Source organism: Malaclemys terrapin, chromosome 2 (genome assembly GCF_027887155.1).
Source record: "Malaclemys terrapin pileata isolate rMalTer1 chromosome 2, rMalTer1.hap1, whole genome shotgun sequence".
In the NCBI taxonomy this organism is placed as follows: Eukaryota; Metazoa; Chordata; order Testudines; family Emydidae; genus Malaclemys; species Malaclemys terrapin.
In genome coordinates this window covers 22221537-22240692 of record NC_071506.1, presented here as the reverse complement: position 1 = coordinate 22240692, position 19156 = coordinate 22221537, and the positions used below count along the sequence as shown (strand labels likewise).

At 48.0% G+C, this 19156-nt stretch overlaps 1 protein-coding gene across 1 annotated transcript in view; it reads right to left on the bottom strand.

The window, feature by feature from the left end:
• Positions 1-639: 639 nt before the first annotated feature.
• ATAD2 (ATPase family AAA domain containing 2) overlaps positions 640-19156 on the bottom strand; it is a 98461-nt gene continuing 79944 nt past the window's right edge. Inside the window, exons 26-28 of the mRNA XM_054019938.1 lie at positions 12196-12329; positions 4515-4643; positions 640-843 (exon numbers count right to left, since the gene is read on the bottom strand). Of these exons, the coding sequence (XP_053875913.1) occupies positions 790-843; positions 4515-4643; positions 12196-12329 (317 nt within the window). The 3' untranslated portion in view covers positions 640-789. The remainder of the gene's footprint in view (positions 844-4514; positions 4644-12195; positions 12330-19156) is intronic.

Genomic DNA, 19156 nt, shown 5'->3' with positions numbered 1-19156 from the left:
ACAAATTTTAGCGCACAAGTAGGTTGATACAAGGCGACTTACGTTGAGCCAACTTTAGAGTGTAGACCAGGCCTAACTGTAGGAAATGTCTATAGTTGAGGCTTTGAAATTTCTGGGGGTGGGGGTGGGGTGTGGGTGTCTTCACTTTATGTGGCCTATAGGATCTTTGGAAAAGAAATCCTTTTTGGAAGGTGTGAGGTCTTTCACTCGTACAGCTACTGCTGCACCAAACTTAGGTTTCCAAAACCTAGGAATTTTTGTTGGTTTTATGTAATGCTTTTAATATTTGGTTTTATCCAGAAATCTCTATTTAGATCTTATAACATCCTCAAAGGAAGTGCTACGTTAATTTGCAAGCAAATCTGCGACTGGCCCTTTCTGCTTGTGCATTACACAACTCCTTAGTTACATAATCAAATATTTCTCAATTTTTTTTTTTTACAATTTTAAATACATTTTTTCATGTTTTTGTTGCCATAATTGTACAGTATATCTTAATTGACTTATGCAGCTCTTTGAGTGAACACATGTGGGAGGGAACTGCTGGGCAGACTGATCTCAATAGACCAAAAGCCCTCTTGCTCTTCCAGTTTACTATTTATCGTACTAAAGGTAGCATAAAAAAACCCCACAATTAGATATAAGCAATGTAAAGCCTTTACTTGATCTTGTCTCAATATATTTTAATATATTTATACATGTATATGCACTCTGATATTGAGCTATGCACAGGTAACAAAGGAGCATAAAATTAAAGTAAAAGGTTAGAAAAGTAGAAATCAGTTAATTTTAGATATTATGATCTTCAGTTTGCTTGAAGACTGCAATTTCTTTTTTCATTTCCTGAAAGAGAACAAAAAGCAACAAGCATAAGTGTAAACTGTTGGAAATCCTATTTTAGATATATATATATTTTTAAAAAGATTTGTAAATATCACTAACTGTTGTATATATTTGACAGATTCAGCTAAAATAACTATAAGGAAAAAAAAGTTACTCACCAGTAACTGCTTTCTCCAAATGTATTGCTTTTGCATATCTACACTGTAGAGTTATGTGCCCTACTATTCAGATAGTATTATTCCCAGATATTCTGCCTCTTGACACAAGAATAAGACAGAGCTTTCCCCTTGCCTGTTCAACCACCACGTTTTCCCAAATAACACTAGGGCAATCTGCACTGCCTTTCCTTCTTTGGATTAGAGGAAAACATAAAACAACCCCCGATAGCCCTAAACTCCAAAAGGTTTGTGCATTCTGCATTCCTTGAGCCCAATGCTCGAAACATCACTATGGATGGATTCTGGGTTGAGAATGGCATCCATTTCAGGACATTGTTTGGATCCAAGGAAGCCACCTGCATTGTTGCACAATCAGAACAGAGGATCTTTTCTGATCATCAGATGCGGAAGACTGGATTCTGGATGACCAGTGTGTGGAGAAGAAAATCTTTCTTTTAAGAGATGTAGAAGGATCAGCAGAGCAACTGGAGCCATTCATAGATGAACAGCTCAAACACTAGGACAAACATCCATGTATTTTGGCTCTAAAGACTAGATTTCAGACCACTTAAGAGTCTCAATGTTGGAATTGCCTGATGAGCAGAAATCTTCAGGAGGCATCAAAAGTCCACAAGTCTGGCTGAACATGAAGTCTCTTCATGAGAAAGAGTTTGAGAATCATGCTCTCTGTGTAGTTACTGTAAATCTGCACAGGCAGAAAACAGTCTTTAAGAAAGACATTAAAGATGTTCAAGCATTGGACAAGTTAGCCCAAAATTTTGAGAGCGAGTGAGAGATCATTTAGTGGAAAAATGGTTACCTACCTTTCGTAACTGTTGTACTTTGAGATGTGTTGCTCATGTCCATGCCAAGTAGGTGTGTGCGCGCTGCATGCATGATTGTTGGAAGGTTTTTCCCTAGCGGTACCTGTTGGGTCAGCTGTGGAGCCCCCTGGAGTGGCGCCTTCACGGCAGTGTATATAGGTCTCTGCCAACCTGCCGCCTCTTCAGTTCCTTCTTGCCGGATACTCAGAGAAGGGAGGCAGGTGCGTCTTGGAAGGACATGAGCAACATGTCTTGAAGAACAGTTACGAAAGGTAGGTAACCATTTTTTCTTGGAGTGATTGCTCATGTCAGTTCCAAGTAGGTGACTTCCAAACAGTCCCCTGGAGGAGGGGTCGGAGTTCACTGAGTTGCAGACTGCAGCAGTGCTCTACCAAATGTGGCATTGTCTCTAGCCTGCTGTGTGATGGTGAAGTGAGACGTAAAGGTGTGAATAGATGACCACGTTGCTGCCCTGCAGGTATCCTGAATGGGGACCTACGCTAGGAACGCTGCAGATGAAGTTTGCACTCTCGTGAAGTGCACCGTCAATGTTGGGGTTGGTATCTTTGCCAGGTCATAGCACGTCCTGATACAGGCCGTGATCCAAGAAGAGATTTGTTGGGATGAGACTGGCAGTCCTTTAATTTCATAGAGTATCAGGATTAGAAGGGACCTCAGGAAGTCATCTAGTCCAACCCCCTGCTCAAAGCAGAACCAATCCCCAGACAGATTTTTACCCCATATCCCTAAATGGCTCCCTCAAGGATTGAACTCATAACCCTAAGTTTAGCAGGCCAATGCTCAAACCACTGAGCTATCCTGCCCCCCCGTCGGCAATGGTGATGAGGAGTTGCATTGGACTTCCTAAACAGCTTTGTCTGCTCAATGTAAAAAGCCAGTGCCAGTCTAACATGTAGGGAATGGAGCATGCATTCCCTGTCATTAGCAGATGGCTTTGGGAAGAACACTGGTAGAAAAATATCCTGATTTGCATGAAATTGTGCGACTACTTTAGGGAAAAAGGCCAGGTGCGGCCACAACTGCACCTTGTCCTTATAAAACACTGTGTAAGGGGGCTTAGACATTAAAACTTTGAGCTCAGACACTCTTCTGGCTGAAGTTATAGCCCTAAGAAACACCACTTTCAAAGAGAGAGAAAGCAGAGAACAAGTTGCTAGAGGTTCAAAAGGGGGCACCCCATGAGCCTTGAGAGGACCAGGTTAAGGTCCTATGGAGGGGCTGATTGCCGCACCTGTGGGTACAACCTGTCTAGCCCTTTAAGGAAGCATCCAACCATGAGGTTAGAAATACTGACTGCCCCACTGCACCAGGTGGAAAGCTGAAATAGCAGCCAGGTGCACCTTGATTGATGAGACTGCCAGCCCTAGATGCTTTAGGTAGAGTAAGTAGTCCAGTATAAAGGGGATTGAGGACTGCAGCAGAGGAGTACCCTTCTGTGAGGACCAAAGAGAACCTTTTCCACTTGGCCAAACAAGTGGCGCTAGTGGAGGACTTTCTACTGCCAAGGAGAACCTCCCTAACCACATTGCAGCACGGGAGCTCTAACAATTTAATCATGGAGTTTCCACATGGGGAGGTGGAGAGACTCCAGGTTGTGGTGCTGAAGACGGCCAGGGTCTTGCGTGATGAGGTCTGGAATCATGGGCAAGGTCATGGGCGTGTCCACCGAGAGGTCCAACAGCATGGAAAACCAGTCTTGGCGGGACCACGCCGGGGCTACGAGAACAGTGATGCCTTGTCCTGCCAGACCCTGAGGAGGACCTTGTGGATGAGAGGAAATGGTGGGAACGTGTACAGCAGGCACCCTGTCCACGAGAGGAGAAAGGCGTCCGCGATCAAGCTGGGGCTGTGATTCAGGAAGGAGCAGAACTGCTGGCACTTCCTGTTGCTTCATGTCGTGAACAGGTATACCTGGGGAGATCCTCACCTCAAAGATATTGCTGACAACATCCGGTTGGAGAGACCATTCGTGGCCGTGAAAGGATCTGATAAGGCAATCAGCCAGTTCGTTTTCTGTACCCAGCAAATACGACGCCTCCAACTGTATCGGGTGCTAGGGGAAAACCTTTCGACGATCGTGCTTGCGGTGCACGCACACCTACTTGGAATTGACATGAGCAATCACTCAAAGAGCAAGAGAAACGCCCCTTTCTGCTCCATGTCTAATAAAGTAGATGAATCCTTCATGAACACAAACCTAAACACTACCCACAAAAAACAAGCTTAAATGACTATACTTGCAAAATAATAAAAGATTAATCTGCCACAGGGACAAGCTGGATTTTGTGCCTGCACAGGCAGGCTAAAAGAGAGGAAATAACAGAGTGGGGGCCCTTTTTGTTCCAAAATGCTGGCTCTGAAGAGTACATATGTGGTTTAATGTTTTGAAAAAAATTGTGTGGGTGAGACTGCCTCCATGTTCAATTTTTTTGTCTGCTGAATCTGCCAACAATTGTGCCAAATACGATGGTGGTTTTGTGATATGGATACATGTCCGTTAGACTGAGATCAATAATTTATTTCAGACAGGCTAAGATGTGGGGAGATTAGTGAAAATGAAACAAGATAATCTTTACATCAGGAATACTCAAATATCAGTTTTATAAGTAGAATGCAGTTGATTATTTAACATTTAAAAAAGAGTGATTTAATATTTAAATATGTTTACCTGTATTAATTTGGTCTTGTCATAGTCTTTGCGATATCGATAAATACATTGGCTGAGTATTGCATAAAGTTTTTCCAAGTGAAATATATTGTAGTCTCTACTTTTTTCGGTGACAATCTTTAACAGTTTCTGGGGGGGAGAAATGTATACATTTAAAATTGTGTTAAAAATCTGCATAGGCTTTTGACAATCTGAACATATATAATAAAGACAAGACATTTCAATGGCAAAATAACTGGGGACTTTTGTATCATTAACAAAAAAGTAATACACAAGAGAATAGTTTTCAGAAAGAATTGAGCTATGCCTGTTAGTGTTAAGCAAAAATAGTTATTTTTTTATACTTCAGAGAAAAAGGAAGCTGAAAATTCTGAGCCAGACCAGCAATAGCACAACACTGTCATGTGAGAGATTACTGTTACAAGTTAACTCTTCTCCCAGAACAGCAGGAAGTGACTCTTAAATGACTAAGCCATTCCAGCAGTAACTACATCTTGCCTCACTTGACAAGAGGAATGGATGTTGAAATGCAGTGCCTTCAGGAGTGGCTGTCAGGCCATAAGATGCCCTTAAGTTTCATTCACCCCAAGGAAATATAGCCAGATAACCCAGAGAATCAGTGGGTTGGGAGACAAAAAAGAACGAGGAGTACTTGTGGCACCCTTAGAGACTAACAAATTTATTTGAACATAAGTTTTTGTGGGCTAAAACCCACTTCATTGGATGTATGCAGTGGAAAATACAGTAGGAAGATATACACACACACACACACAAAACATGAAAAAATGGGTGTTGCCATACTAACAATAATGAGAGTAATCAATTAAGGTGGGCTATTATCAGCAGGAGAAAAAAAACTGTTGTAGTGATAATCAGGATGACCCATTTCCAACAGCTGACAAGGTGGTGAGAGTAACAGTAGGGGAAAAAGGGAAAAAACATTAGCATGGGGAAATAGGTTTTACTTTGTGTAGTGACCCATCCGCTCCCAGTTTTTATTCAAGCCTAATTTAATGGTGTCCAGTTTGCAAATTAATTCCAATTCTGCAGTTTCTCATTGGAGTCTGTTTTTGAAGTTTTTTTTGTTGGGAGTATTGCGACTTTGAGGTCTGTAACTGAATGGCCAAGGAGGCTGAAGTGTTCTGACTGGTTTTTGAATGTTAAAATTCTTGACATCTGATTTGTGTCCATTTATTCTTTTGCATGGAGACTGTCCGGTTTGGCCAACGTACATGGCAGAGGGGCATTGCTGGCACATGATGGCATATATCACATTGGTAGATGTGCAGGTGAACGAGCCTCTGATAGTGTGGCTGATGTTATTAGATCCTATGATGGTGTCCCCTGAATAGATATGTGGACAGAGTTGGCAATGGGCTTTGTTGCAAGGATAGGTTCCTGGGCTAGTGTTTTTGTTGTGTGGTTGCTGGTGAGTATTTGCTTCAGGTTGGGGGGCGGTCTGTAAGTGAGGACTGGCCTGTTTCCAAAGATCTGAGAGAGTGAGGGATCGTCCTTCAGGATAGGTTGTAGATCCTTGATGATGTGCTGGAGAGGTTTTAGTTGGGGGCTGAAGGTGACGGCTAGTGGCGTTCTGTTACTTTCTTTATTGGGCCTGTCCTGTAGTAGGTGACTTCTGGGTATTCTTCTGGCTCTGTCAATCTGTTTCTTCACTTCAGCAGGTGAGTATTGTAGTTGTAAGAATGCTTGATAGAGATCTTATAGGTGTTTGTCTCTGTCTGAAGGGTTGGAGCAAATGCGGTTGTATCTTAAGAGCTTGGCTGTAGACAATGGATCGTGTGGTGTGGTCTGGATGAAAGCTGGAGGCATGCAGGTAAGTATAGCCACAGACTTTTCCAGGGGAAAGGGGCTGAGACTCTTCAACTTGCCCCATTTGGTCTGCTCTACTGTGGAACAGGAGATGACTGAACAAACAGAAGCAGCTCAGTTAGGTGGCGTTCCCATTCAGGGCTGAAAAGCCCCAGCAACTTTGGTCCCTCGAAGAGGAGCAGGAGGAGGAAATAATTTTCTCACTGCTGCATCACCCCCAAAAAAGCTTTAGAAGCTGGGATAGCAGTGGTAAGGCTGTGAAAATGTGCGCATGGTCGTCTGGGTGGCTCGTACTGTGTCCTCGAATGAGGAAGCCCTAAGGAAGCAGTCATCCAAATATGGGTAGATAACAATACCCAGTGTTTGCAGGCATGCCACTATGACAGAGAGAACCTTGGAGAATATCCTGGGTGCGGACGAAAGGCTGAATGGGAGCACTCTGTACTGATAATGATCCTGGACAGTGATGCTGTAGGAGACAGTCTGGCAGACTCTCAAGAGACACTATATGCCCGCCCAAGGATCCCAATACAGCCATTGGTGGGGGGAAGGGGAAGGACATAGGTGGTGGAGGTGCCCAAAGAGGCCTGTACCTTGACTGCAGGTCAGCTTGATGGAACTGATGGCCTCGGTGCTGGCATCTGCACCAGTCTCTGTGCCGAGGTCCGAACCCGCCGCAGTGCCACGTGGTGGGAGAAGGTCCCTGGGCAGTGGAGGAGCACGCACTTCCGAGGCGACGGACCAGGGCCCTCTGGAGTAGGGACAATGGGCCTGATGGCACGCCCGCACGGTCCAGAATGGCCACTTTGCCGACCGCAGCACCACAGGGGGGGCTTGACCTGTCTCCTGCATATAGCAGCACTGTTCTGACCAATGTCAGCTGCACCTCAATAGTAGGACTCCACCTCTGAGTCCAATGACAGACTCCAAGCATGGAGACCATGGCAGTGCCCAGTGGGACGGTGTCGGGGAATGGTGCCAAGGGGAAGGGGACAGTGCCGCGCTCACTTGAGGTGCTGGAGGTCTGTCTCGCCTGGCAGAGGACTGCCGTGCAGTCATAGCAATCAGGTCCCTAGCCGCCTTGAATGTGTCTGGAGTGGAAGGGAGCTCCAACTCCTCCACTTGACACACTAACAGGGGAAGCCATTGGCACTGGACTCAATGGACACCTGTGCTGGCCCAAAGTCACCAGTGCCACCTCCTGAGAGGTGAGCACCAGGTGCTCCTGCATGGGACGTACATCGTTAGCGGTTTGTCCCAGCTGCTCTAATCGTGGGCGAGCGCCCTCTATAAGTCTTCTTGTGTCTCTTGTGAGGCACCAGTGAGTGCAAGCATACTGTGCTGCTGCTGAAGATGCGGACTTCGATGCCGGGGAGGGACAGCGTTGAGGGTTTCTATGCATAGAGTTTCCTCGGTGCCGTAGCCTCTCTAACCAAGGCCGCTGCACTCCAGATGTGCAGAGTGCTGGGTCCAGCTGGCCCGGGGCCGGTTGGGGAATGAAGGGCTGCCTCCATGAGGAGTTGCTTAAGCCTGAAGTCCCTTTTCTTGTTTCTGGGGTGGAATCCCTTGCAAGTCTTACACTGATCTGTTTGATGGGATTCCCCCAGGCACTTCAAGCAGGTGTTGGGAAAACAGCCCTTTGGCATCAGTTTGTGGCAGGTCCCGCACAGTTTAAAAGCTTGGGATCGAGGCATGCCCTGAACTCTAAGAGGGGGAAACAAATGTGGGGGAGGGCCCCAAACACTAACTAACTGAACTACAACTAGTACCATCTAACTATTTACAGGCTGGAAGAATAAAAACCACTAGGGGAACACTTGCCGAAGCAAGAGAAGAGACACTCAGCTCCAATGACCATCACTGGCAGTAAAATGGAACTGAGGAGGCGGTAGGTTGGCAGGGCCCTATATGCGGCACCATGAAGGTACGACTCCAGGGGGCACCTAAACTGACCTGACAGCTACCACTAGGGGAAAAACCGTTCTAACAACTGTGCACATGGCACGCACACACCTACTTGGAATGGACATGAGCAATTACTCGAAGAACTGAAGGTTAAAACAGACCACTCTGATTAGCCCAGAGAAGCTGTAATGAACCTCATTGTTCAAGCTGTGCATGTCTCCATCTGACCTGGTTGGCCAGATTCCAGATGAGAGCCCCGACTCCTTCCAGCAGCCAACTCTTATCCCCCACTTCTCCAGTTCTTTGTTTTTGAGCTGATGAATGTTGCTTAGCTCCTCTGCAGAAAGATGTGGAAATCTATATCCCCACCTATGTCTCTTAGCCTGAGCATAAGAACGGCCGTACTGGGTCAGACCAAAGGTCCATCCAGCCCAGTATCCTGCCTACCGACAGTGGCCAATGCCAGGTGCCCCAGAGGGAGTGAACCTAACAGGTAATGATCAAGTGATCTTTCTCCTGCTGTCCATCACCACCCTCTGACAAACAGAGGCTAGGGACACCATTCCTTACCCATCCTGGCTAATAGCCATTAATGGACTTAACCTCCATGAATGTATCCAGTTCTCTTTTAAACGCTGTTATAGTCCTAGCCTTCACAACCTCCTCAAGCAAGGAGTTCCACAAGTTGACTGTGCGCTGTGTGAAGAACTTCCTTGTATTGGTTTTAAACCTGCTGCCCATTAATTTAATTTGGTGGCCCCTAGTTCATATATTATGGGAACAAGTAAATAACTTTTCCTTATTCACTTTCTCCACATCACTCATGATTTTATATACCTCTATCATATCCCCCCTTAGTCTCCTCTTTTCCAAGCTGAAGAGACCTAGCCTCTTTAATCTCTCCTCATATGGGACCCGTTCCAAACCCCTAATCATTTTAGTTGCCCTTCTCTGAACCTTTTCTAATGCCAGTATATCTTTTTTGAGATGAGACCACATTTGTATGCAGTATTCAAGATGAGGGTGTACCATGGATTTATACAAGGGCAATAATATATTCTCCACCCCCTTTTTAATGATTCCTAACATCCTGTTTGCTTTTTTGACTACCGCTGCACACGTCTCTGAAGAAGTCTTCAGAGAACTATCCACAATGACTCCAAGATCTTTTTCCTGATTAGTTGTAGCTAAATTAGTCCCCTTCATATTGTATGTATAGTTGGGGTTATTTTTCCCAACGTGCATTATTTTACATTTATCCACATGAAATTTCATTTGCCATTTTGTTGCCCAATCACTTAGTTTTGTGAGATCTTTTTGAAGTACTTCACAGTCTGCTTTGGTCTTAACTATCTTGAGCAGTTAAGTATCATCTGCAAACTTTGCCCCATCGCTTTTTACCCCTTTCTCCAGATCATTTATGAATAAGTTGAATAGGATTGGTCCTAGGACTGACCTTTGGGGAACACCATTAGTTACCCATCCATTCTGAAAATTTACCATTTATTCCTACTCTTTGTTCCCTGTCTTTTAACCAGTTCTCAATCCATGAAAAGATTTTCCCTCTTATCCCATGACAACTTAATTTACGTAAGAGCCTTGGTGAGGGACCTTATCAAAAGGCTTCCTGGAAATCTAAGTTCACTATGTCCACTGGATCCCCCTTGTCCACAAGCCTGCTGAGAGAAAACAGTCCTTTCCTCCCTTTTAATGGGTAATAATGCAGCATATCGGGGAAACTGAGGCACACACAAATATTATAGAAAATTTCCACTTCGTCACACTTGGCATTATTGGTAAAATCACATTTAGCTAGAAGAATCCGATAGTTTCAGATCCTGAAATGGAGGGAGATGGAAGAGAAGACTTCTTCCTAGGAGGTTGAGCTGTTTGTGTCCCTTATTAGACAGAATAGCCTTTGGGTGTTGCTGCCTTGTTCTCTTGGTAGCTGCTTGTATCACCAAAGAGTTAGGTAGTGGGTGCGAGAATAAAACGAAGTGGATGGAACAAAGTAATGCTTCTTGGCCTTCTTTGCAGTGGGAGCACAAGAAGCAGAAGTGTGCCACAGAAGCTTTGCTGGGTCCCTGATGGCCTTGTTGACTTGGAGGGTCATCCAGCTGGGAGTGAAAGGCTGCACAAAGTCCAGCAATTGTGCTGAGGCTCCTGAACTTCCACAAGCTGAATCTGGAGCTCGGACACCACCCTGTGCAGGAGCACCTCCTACTGTCTGAAGATGAACTAACTGCCTCATCCAGTGAAAACGATGAAATTGTCCGCAGAGCTGGCTTGCTTTCATCTTCTAAATACTCCAACGGGCTGGTTGGTGTTGGCCAGGCAATGGTAAATAGGGCTCATGTATTGATCCTGGGTGTCTAGGAAAGGGCTCCCATGGCACTCAGCAGTGCCAGTACAAGAGATCAACTGGCATGGGAGAAGGACCCCATAGCACAGGGTACTACCTGTCCCTTGCCAATCATGTCTGGCCCAAGGCCCAGACCCAGATCTTCTAAGGGCTTAGGTGCAGGGCCGCCTCTACCTGCTGCTACAGAGATGCCTGTGGCACTTCCGACTCATGGGAAGAAAAGGTTGGATCCTGGATTACTGGTGGGACTGAGAGTAGCAATGTCTGCATACCGAGACTGGCAGGTGGGATGTGAGAACAACCTGCATCCTTGGGATAGCCTCTTCCTTTGGAGTAACAATGACCCGGAACAGAGATGGTTCCAATAGGAGAGATGAATGAGGACGGGGAGAACAAAAATGTTCTCTGGGAGACATAGGCCTCAGGCTGTGCTGGGATGAAGGGAGAGTCCATTGGTGGACCGTCGGATCTGAAGCTTCTTTGGTCAGAGTAGAAGTCGGATCCATCTGGGGCCACATTATAGGCACCACGTTGACTCTAGATATGGAAGGGAGCACCAGAGGCTGTTTGTCCTTAGCTACTGGAACTAGTGCTGAACTGACAGATCTGTATCCTTGAATGCCACTTTCTCCTGCTAAAAAGATTTATTTGTGCCTAAGTCCCTAGTGCCCACGTGCGCAGGCTCTCCTGACTTTGACATGGCCAGGAAGAGATCCTCTTTCTTCTGGGCAGTCTTTGAAGACTGTTTATCCCTATGCCTATGAATGTGCCCCTTAATCTTATGGGAAGCCGCCTTTTTAGGCTTAACAGTCTTAGCCGCCGTCCCTGCACTTGTGCATAAAGGGGCACTGACTGCTTGATAAAATTAATGTACCAGGGATTGGGGGTGGGGGGGAGGAGAGGTGGCCCTGGCCCCGATCTGACTGGGATCGCATTGCTTTCTCCATCAAGTAATTAAGCCTTGGTTCCTGACTCTCTCAAATTCTGGAGAGGCATCAGGCCGCCTTTTATGTGCTCAGTTTGGAGTACGAGGACAGCTATGGTGCATGTATGGACCAACGGCCACCGCTTACCAAAAATTCAAGACTCAGGAGCATGATGCACATGCATACCCAAGTATGAAATAAACATAGGGATCATCACTCAAAGAAAAGTTGTAACATCATGTTTTGAAATAAATCAATTAAGTACATATTACCACCTTATCCAAACAAACTTGGTGTGAGAGAGAACTGGAGCCTGAAGCTAATTTACTATGTTTTGAATGCATTCCTACCAGAAATAAGATCTTTATATTAGGAACCTAAGTTTAAAAAGTTTCATGATCATAGTAAACAAACACCACTAAAAGCTTTTAAATATGTGGTTCCAAAATTTAACAAGTCCTTTTATGAATTAAAATCTGGACTGTAACTGATCTTTTCTAGGATTTAGTGGAAGGCAGAAATAGAAGGCCACCACCATTTTCATCAGGGAAAAAGTAAGAGCTATAATTATCTCAATCTTCAATTAACCAATGACAGTTATAGCAAGTTATTAGCTTATTTAACCCTACTTCAGTGTTCAGAAAATAGAAAGTATACATACTTTAAGATCTTCGTAGTCCACAATAAGAGGGGAAGCTGGCTCAGTGAGGATCTCTATGGCTTTCTCAGCACTGATGAGCTGCTGCTGTTCTACTTGAGAACGTCTACAACGGGTCATACGCAGTACGCACACATCTAGGATGAAAAATTAAACTTTAAAAATCAGGATTTCTGTCAAATTATCTGGATTAATTCATAGACCAAAGATCCAACAGTTCTGTTGAACTAGACTAGGATGTCCTCTCTCTCTGGAGTGCCAAAGGCAGGGCTTCAAAATGGAAATTGCACTGCCCAGTGATTTCCTGTTATTGGCATTTCCCAGTTTGAGATGTTTGGTTTGTGCTTCTTTTCCAGTACACACAAGAGGCAGTGCAGACTTCACCATGCCATGTCCCAAAAAACCCTCTCTAGATGAAAGCATCTAAAGCTGTAATGAAATGCTAAAATCTTATTAGCTGATTAAGCATAAATTCTTAACTGTATACATGGATTTCAAAGCGGCTAATGTAAAAATCACTCAAATGGTTTCTCAAATGGGAAAGACTGGGGAGAAAATCATAATTAGGTAACATTTATAGGCACACACAAATTACCATACTGAATCAGATCCACAGTCCATCTAGTCCAGTATCCAACACTGGATACTTCAGAGGAAGGTGCAAAAAAACTTACATGAGGCAGATGTGGGATAAGTCACACCCTCCCCCCAAATTAATCCCTAGCAGTTAAACGATTTAAATACTGGAGCATAAGGCTTAATATCTCTTCCAAGAATTGTTTGCATTAACTATAACACCTCTGGATATTCCTATTATCCATAAGAGAGTGTCCAATCTCTTTTTGAATCTAGCTAAATTTTTGGCCTCAACATCCTGTGACAATGAGTTCTACAGTTTAATTGCATGCTGTTTGAAAAAGTATATTCTTTCAAGATAAACAATCCCAGTCTCTACAATTTCTCTTTATGTAAGAATTTTTCTATGCCCTTAATCATTTTTATCACCTTTTTCAGAACCCTATAGTCTATAATTTTTTTTTTTTAAGATGGCGTGATCACACTGCACACAATATTCTAGAGCAGTGTTTCTCAACCTTTTTGATTCCAGGGACCTGCTTGCTGCTTTTCTAAACTGGGTCAGTGAAATCTCAGGGACCAGCGCTGGTCTACAGACCAGTCGTTGAGAAACACTATTCTAGAGGAGACTGCACTGTTGAGTTATACAATATTTTCCATATTATTCTCCACCCCATTCCTAATGCATCCTAATATCTTGTTTGCTTTTCTGACTGCAGCTATACATTGAGCAGAAGTCTTCACTGAGCTGTCCACAATGACACCCAGGTCCCTTCCCAAGTTGACACAATTAATTTAGAAAACTATAAGGTATACGAGTAGTTAAAAGTTCTGATGTGCCTCAATTTGCACTTGGCAAAATACGGTTACTCACCTTCTCCTAACTCGTGTTCTTCGAGATGTGTTGTTCATGTCCATTCCAACCAGGTGTGTGCGCGCCGCGTGCATGCCAGCCGGAATATTTTTCCCTTAGCAGCGTCTGTAGGGTCAGCCTGGGCGCCTCCTGGAGTCGTGCCATCATGGTGCCCAATATAGGGCCCTGATGACCCTTCACCCCCTCAGTTCCTTCTTGCCGGCTACTCCGACAGAGGGGTAGGAGGGTGGGTATTGGAATGGTCACGAATAACACATCTCGAAGAACAACAGTTACGAGGTGAGTAACCGTTTTTTCTTCAATTGTTCATGTCCATTCCAACCAGGTGACTCACAAGCCAAAGTTCAGGAGGTGGGATTGGAGTCATCTACTGATTGGAGCACAGCTCGTCCAAGGCTGCATCATCTCCAGCCTGTTGTGTGATCGCATAATGTGTCGTAAATGTGGACCACATTTTCACTCTGCAGATTTCCTGGGTGGGGACCTGCGCCAGGAATGCAGCTGAGGTGACCTGAGCCCTGGTGGAGTGAACAGTGATCGGCGGGGCGGTCACCTTCACCAGGTCATAACACTCCCGAATGCAGGATGTGATCCACGACGAGATGCGCTGGGATAAGACAAGAGGCCCTTCATTCTGTCTGCCACTGCTACAAAAAGCTGGATGAACTTCCGGAACGGCTTAGTCCTCTATGTCAGGGGTGGGCAAACTTTTTGGCCTGAGGGTCACATCGGAGTTGCGAAACGGTATGGAGGGCCAGGCAGGGAAGGCTGTGCCTCCCCAAATAGCCTGGACCCTGCCCACTATCCACTCCTCCCACTTCCCGTGGCCCTCAGAGCCCCCAACCCATCCAACCCCCCCTGCTCCTTGTCCCCTGACCATCCCCTACCCCCCACTCCCTGTCCCCCGATCCCTATCCACACCCCCGCCCCTGACAGGCCCCCCGGGACTCCCATGCCTATTCAACCCCCCGTTCCCCATCCCCTGACCCCCCCCTCCACCCCCTGCTCCCTGTCCCCTGACTGCCCCTCAGGACCCCCTACCCCATATCTAACTCCACCACTCCCCGCCTCCTTACCATGCTGCTCAGAGCGGCAGGACTGGCTTATTGGAAAGTCTAGAAGGTGGGCGGGCGCAAGCCGCACGGCCTGGCAGGCCGGAGCGCTCCCCACACAGCAGCGTGGCTGCGGGGGAGGGGCTGGGAGCTAGCCTCCCTGGCCGGGAGCTCAGGGGCTGGGCAGGATGGTCCTGTGGGCCGTAGTTTGCCCACCTCTGCTCTATATAGAAGGCCAGCATCCTGCGTACATCCAATGAGTGATGCCTACACTCCCTATCGCAGGAGTGTGGCTTGGGGTAAAACACTGGGAGGAAGAGGTCTTGGCTCATGTGGAACTGGGAGACAACTTTAGGGAGAAAGGCCGGATGAGGCCTGAGCTGGATCTTATCCCTATAAAAAACTGAAAGGGGGCTCAGATCTAAGGGCCCTAAGCACCGACGCTCTCCTAGCTGAGGTTATTGCCACGAGGAATGCCGCCTTCTAAGAGAGAGAGAGAGCAGGGAGCACATTGCCAGTGGCTCAAATGGAGAGCCTGTAAGCCTGGTGAGGACCAGGTTAAGGTCCCAAGCCGGGACAGACTGATGTGTTTACGGGAAGAGTCTGTTGAGGCCTTTGAGGAAACAGCTGACGATAGGGTTTGCGAAGACCGAGAAGCCATCTGCGCCCGGATGGAAGGCGGAGATGGCAGCCAAGTGGACTCGATGACAAGGAGAGGTCCTGTTGTTTAAGGTGAAGGAGGTAGTCCAGTATGAACGGTATCGGGGCGAGCATTGGTGACTGAGTGCGTTGCTCCAACCAGAGAGAGAACCTCTTCCACTTGGCAAGGTACATTGCCCTCGTAGAGGACTTCCTACTGCCAAGGAGAACTTGCTTGACTTGATACGAGCAGGTCAGTTCCGCAGTATTTAGCCATGGAGCATCCAGGCCACGAGGTGGAGCGACTCTAGGTTCGGGCACTGGGACCAACGGCAAGGTGAGCGGGGTCGCCATGGACATTTCCAGGAGTGATGTAAACCAGTGCTGGCGTGGCCCTGGTGGACCTATCAGTATGACCCAAGCCCGGTCCCTGCGGATCTTGAGGAGTACCTTGTGGACCAGCAGTATCGGTGGGAACGCGTAAAGCAGGTGGTCCCCCCATGGGAGAAGGAAGGCATTCGTGATGGCCCCTGGGCTGTGATTCATGAAGGAGCAGAACAGTTGAAATTTCCTGTTGCCGCATGTGGTGAACAGGTCTACCTGGGGAGAACCTCAGAGATGGAAAATTGAGCTCACTACGTCTGGCTGGAGGGACCACTTGTGGCTGTGAAAAGTTCATCTGAGACTGTCCACCAACTTGTTCTGTACTCCGGGGATGTATGAAGGCTGCAGGTGTATTGAATGCTCTATGGAGAAGTCCCACAGTGCGAGGACTTCCCGGCACAGGGGAGAGGAGCGTGCACCCCCGTTTGCTGATATAAAACATCGCCGTGGTGTTGTTCGGGAAGACTTCAGCCATGTGTCCCAGCAGTTTCAGGCAGTTCCTTGCTGTGGTCGTGGGGAACTGCCTGAGGCCCCGTATAATGTCCCCTAGTGACCGGAACCTGGCTTCTGGGAAGTATACCCTGGCTTGGGTCTAGTCCAGTACTGCACCTATGAATTCTACCCTCTGCACAGGGGACATAGTGGATTTGGCCTCAAACTAGGTCTCCTTTTCAACGAGGAAGGGCCTTCTTATGAAGTCGACCTGATCCTCCACCTGGGCTCTGGAGCGGCCTTTGATCAGCCCGTCGTCAAAGTATGGGAAAACTTGTATCTGGCGGTTGCACAGAAACGCCGTGATGACAGCCATGCATGTGGTGAAAACTCGAGGGGCTGCTGACAGGCCGAAAGGGAGGACGGCAAACTGATAGTGGCCGTTGCTCACCACAAATCTGAGGTAACCTCTGTGTTGTGGAACTATTGCTATTAGGAAATATGTGTCCTTCAAGTAGAGGGCGGCGTACCAGTCTCCTGAATCCAATGAGGAGATAATGGAGGTTAGCGAGACCATGTGGGACTTGAGCCTTTTTACAAACTTGTTGAGCTGCTGCAGGTCCAGGAAAAGTCTGAGGCCCCCCCCTTAGCTTTCGGTATTAGGAAATACCAAGAGTAGAAGCCCTTGCCCCTTAGCTCCTGAGGAACCTCCTCCACTGCTCCCACCGAGAGGAGGGACTGCACTTCCTGAATTAGAAGTTGCTCATGAGAGAGGTCCCGGAAGAGGGGTGGGGAAGGGGAGTGGAGGAGCGGGAGGGCACAGAATTGGATGGAATATCCCCTCTCTACTGTGCGGAGCACCCAACGGTGTTAGGTGATACGGGACCAGGCACGGTAGAAAGGGGATAGATGGGATGAGAAGGTAAGAGGGGATGGATCCAGAGTCCAAACTGGTGAGCCGTCCTCGACCGCACCTTCAAAAGGGGGGTCTGGGCCCGGGCGGAGGCTTGGGCTGACCAGAGTTCTGCCCTGAGGAGGGATGCTGCCTTCTCCTCCTACCACTCCTGCTTCGCCTACGAGGAGCATCCTGGTGGTTCTGCGGCTGGTAGGCTCGCGGAGCAGGCTGAGGGCTAAAATGCCTGCATTGGGTAGCAGGCGTGTGAAGCCCCAGAGTCCTTCAAAACTGTGAAGTCTCTTATCAGTTGTTTCAGAGAAGAGGGACGAGCCCTCAAAGGGGAGGTTCTGTATAGCCTGTTGGACCTCGTGTGGCAGCCCAGAGACCTGCAACCAGGAACCCCGCCTCATTACCACCCTCATAGCCAGAGTATGCAAGGCTGCGTCCGCCATGTCTAAAGCCGCTTGTAGGGAGACCCAGGAGACCAACTTCCCTTCCTCCACCAGTGTGGAGAACTCCACACAAGAGTCTTGTGGCAGGAGTTCTGGAAACTTGGCCATTGCAGAGCAGGTATTTTGCCCATGTCTGCCTACAATGGCCTGCTGGTCAGCTATGCGGAATTGCAGGCCCCCTGTCAAATACGCCTTCCTACCAAACAGGTCCAGTCTTTTCGCCTCCCTATCTTTTGGGGTGGAGCTTTGGAAACCCTAGCACTCCCTCTGATTGGCCGCATCGACCAAAGAGTCTGGGGAGGTTGGATATATAGATGTTCGTACCCTTTAGATGGTAAGAAATAGCGCCGTTTGGTTCTCTTGGCCATAGGGCCAGAGAAGAGGGGGTCTGCCACAGAGATTTTATTGAGTCCACTACTGTTTTTAATCAGTGGCAGGGCAACCCTTGTGGACATCCTCACTCCCTCGGATCCATCAACAGGGTTCGACTCCTCTGCCACCTCCTCTGCCTGTATCCTCAGGCCTTTGGCAGCCTGTTGCAGAAGCTGCTGGAGAACTCAATTGTCCTCGAGAGCTAGGGCCGCCGATGTCCCCACGACCACTTCATCCGGTGAGGATGAGGAGAAGACTGGCAATGGACCTTGCTCACTACCCTCAGCACCCTTTGGGTCTCTCAGCACACGGTATTCGAAAGGCTACGGTGCCGGTGGTGGGGGACTCGGTACCGTGGCCGGTGCAGGGGTTGCTAGTTCTGGTGGTGCTGAGCTTGTCGGTGCTGGAGCTAGAGCCCTTGGCAGTGCTGTTGACTGGAGGGTCGGTGCCAGAGCTGGTTGTAACAGCGGGGCTGTCACTTCAGTCGACGGTACCGGTGTCGGCACTGCTTGCAGGAAAAAGGATGCCGAAGACACGGATGCTGACTGGGATCTTGGACCTTGGGCCTGACCCTGGCTCTGGTGGTATGCCCAGGGTGTCCAAAAAGGCCATTGGGAGGATGGCTGCCAGTGCTATGGCCATGGTGCCAGGTAGGGTTGGTGGCTCCGGCATGACCTGGACCTCCTGCTCGATCTGCTGGAGCGATAAGAGTCCGCCTCCGCCTCTGAGGTCTCCAAGTAGGAGGACCATGGAGGAGCAGTACCCTGAGTCACCGGTGAGTGGTGCCAAGGGGCCGAGGATTGGTGCAGTTCCTCTGTCTGTGCGAGCCATGCTGGAGATGGAGAACGGTAGGCCATCATTGCCCGTTTGCCCCTAGAGTGAAGGGAGCGGGCACGCAGTCACCAGCGACTTGTCCCTCCTTTGAGGGGAGGATGGCACCGGGAGGTGCATCAGGTCTCGGGCAGCCTCGAACGCCTTCGGAATCGATGGTAGCTGCAGGTGGTCGTCTTGGAGATCTGGGGACCGAGGAGGGTTCTGACTCGACTGGACCCTGGCTGGGGCAGGAGTCAACGATACCCTGGAAGGCTGCAGGGAAGAGGCAGTCTGTCCCAAGTCACTCACGGACACCGCTGACCCCTGGGGTTTCAATTGGAGGGGACCAACCCCTCTTCTGCCTCTTCTTCTTTAACAGCACCGGGGATTGAGAGCGGTGCCACACCGAGGCCGGCTTCTTATGGCCTGAGCTGTGGCAGTGCTGAGGGGCCTTAGAGTCCTTGGTTGATGCCAA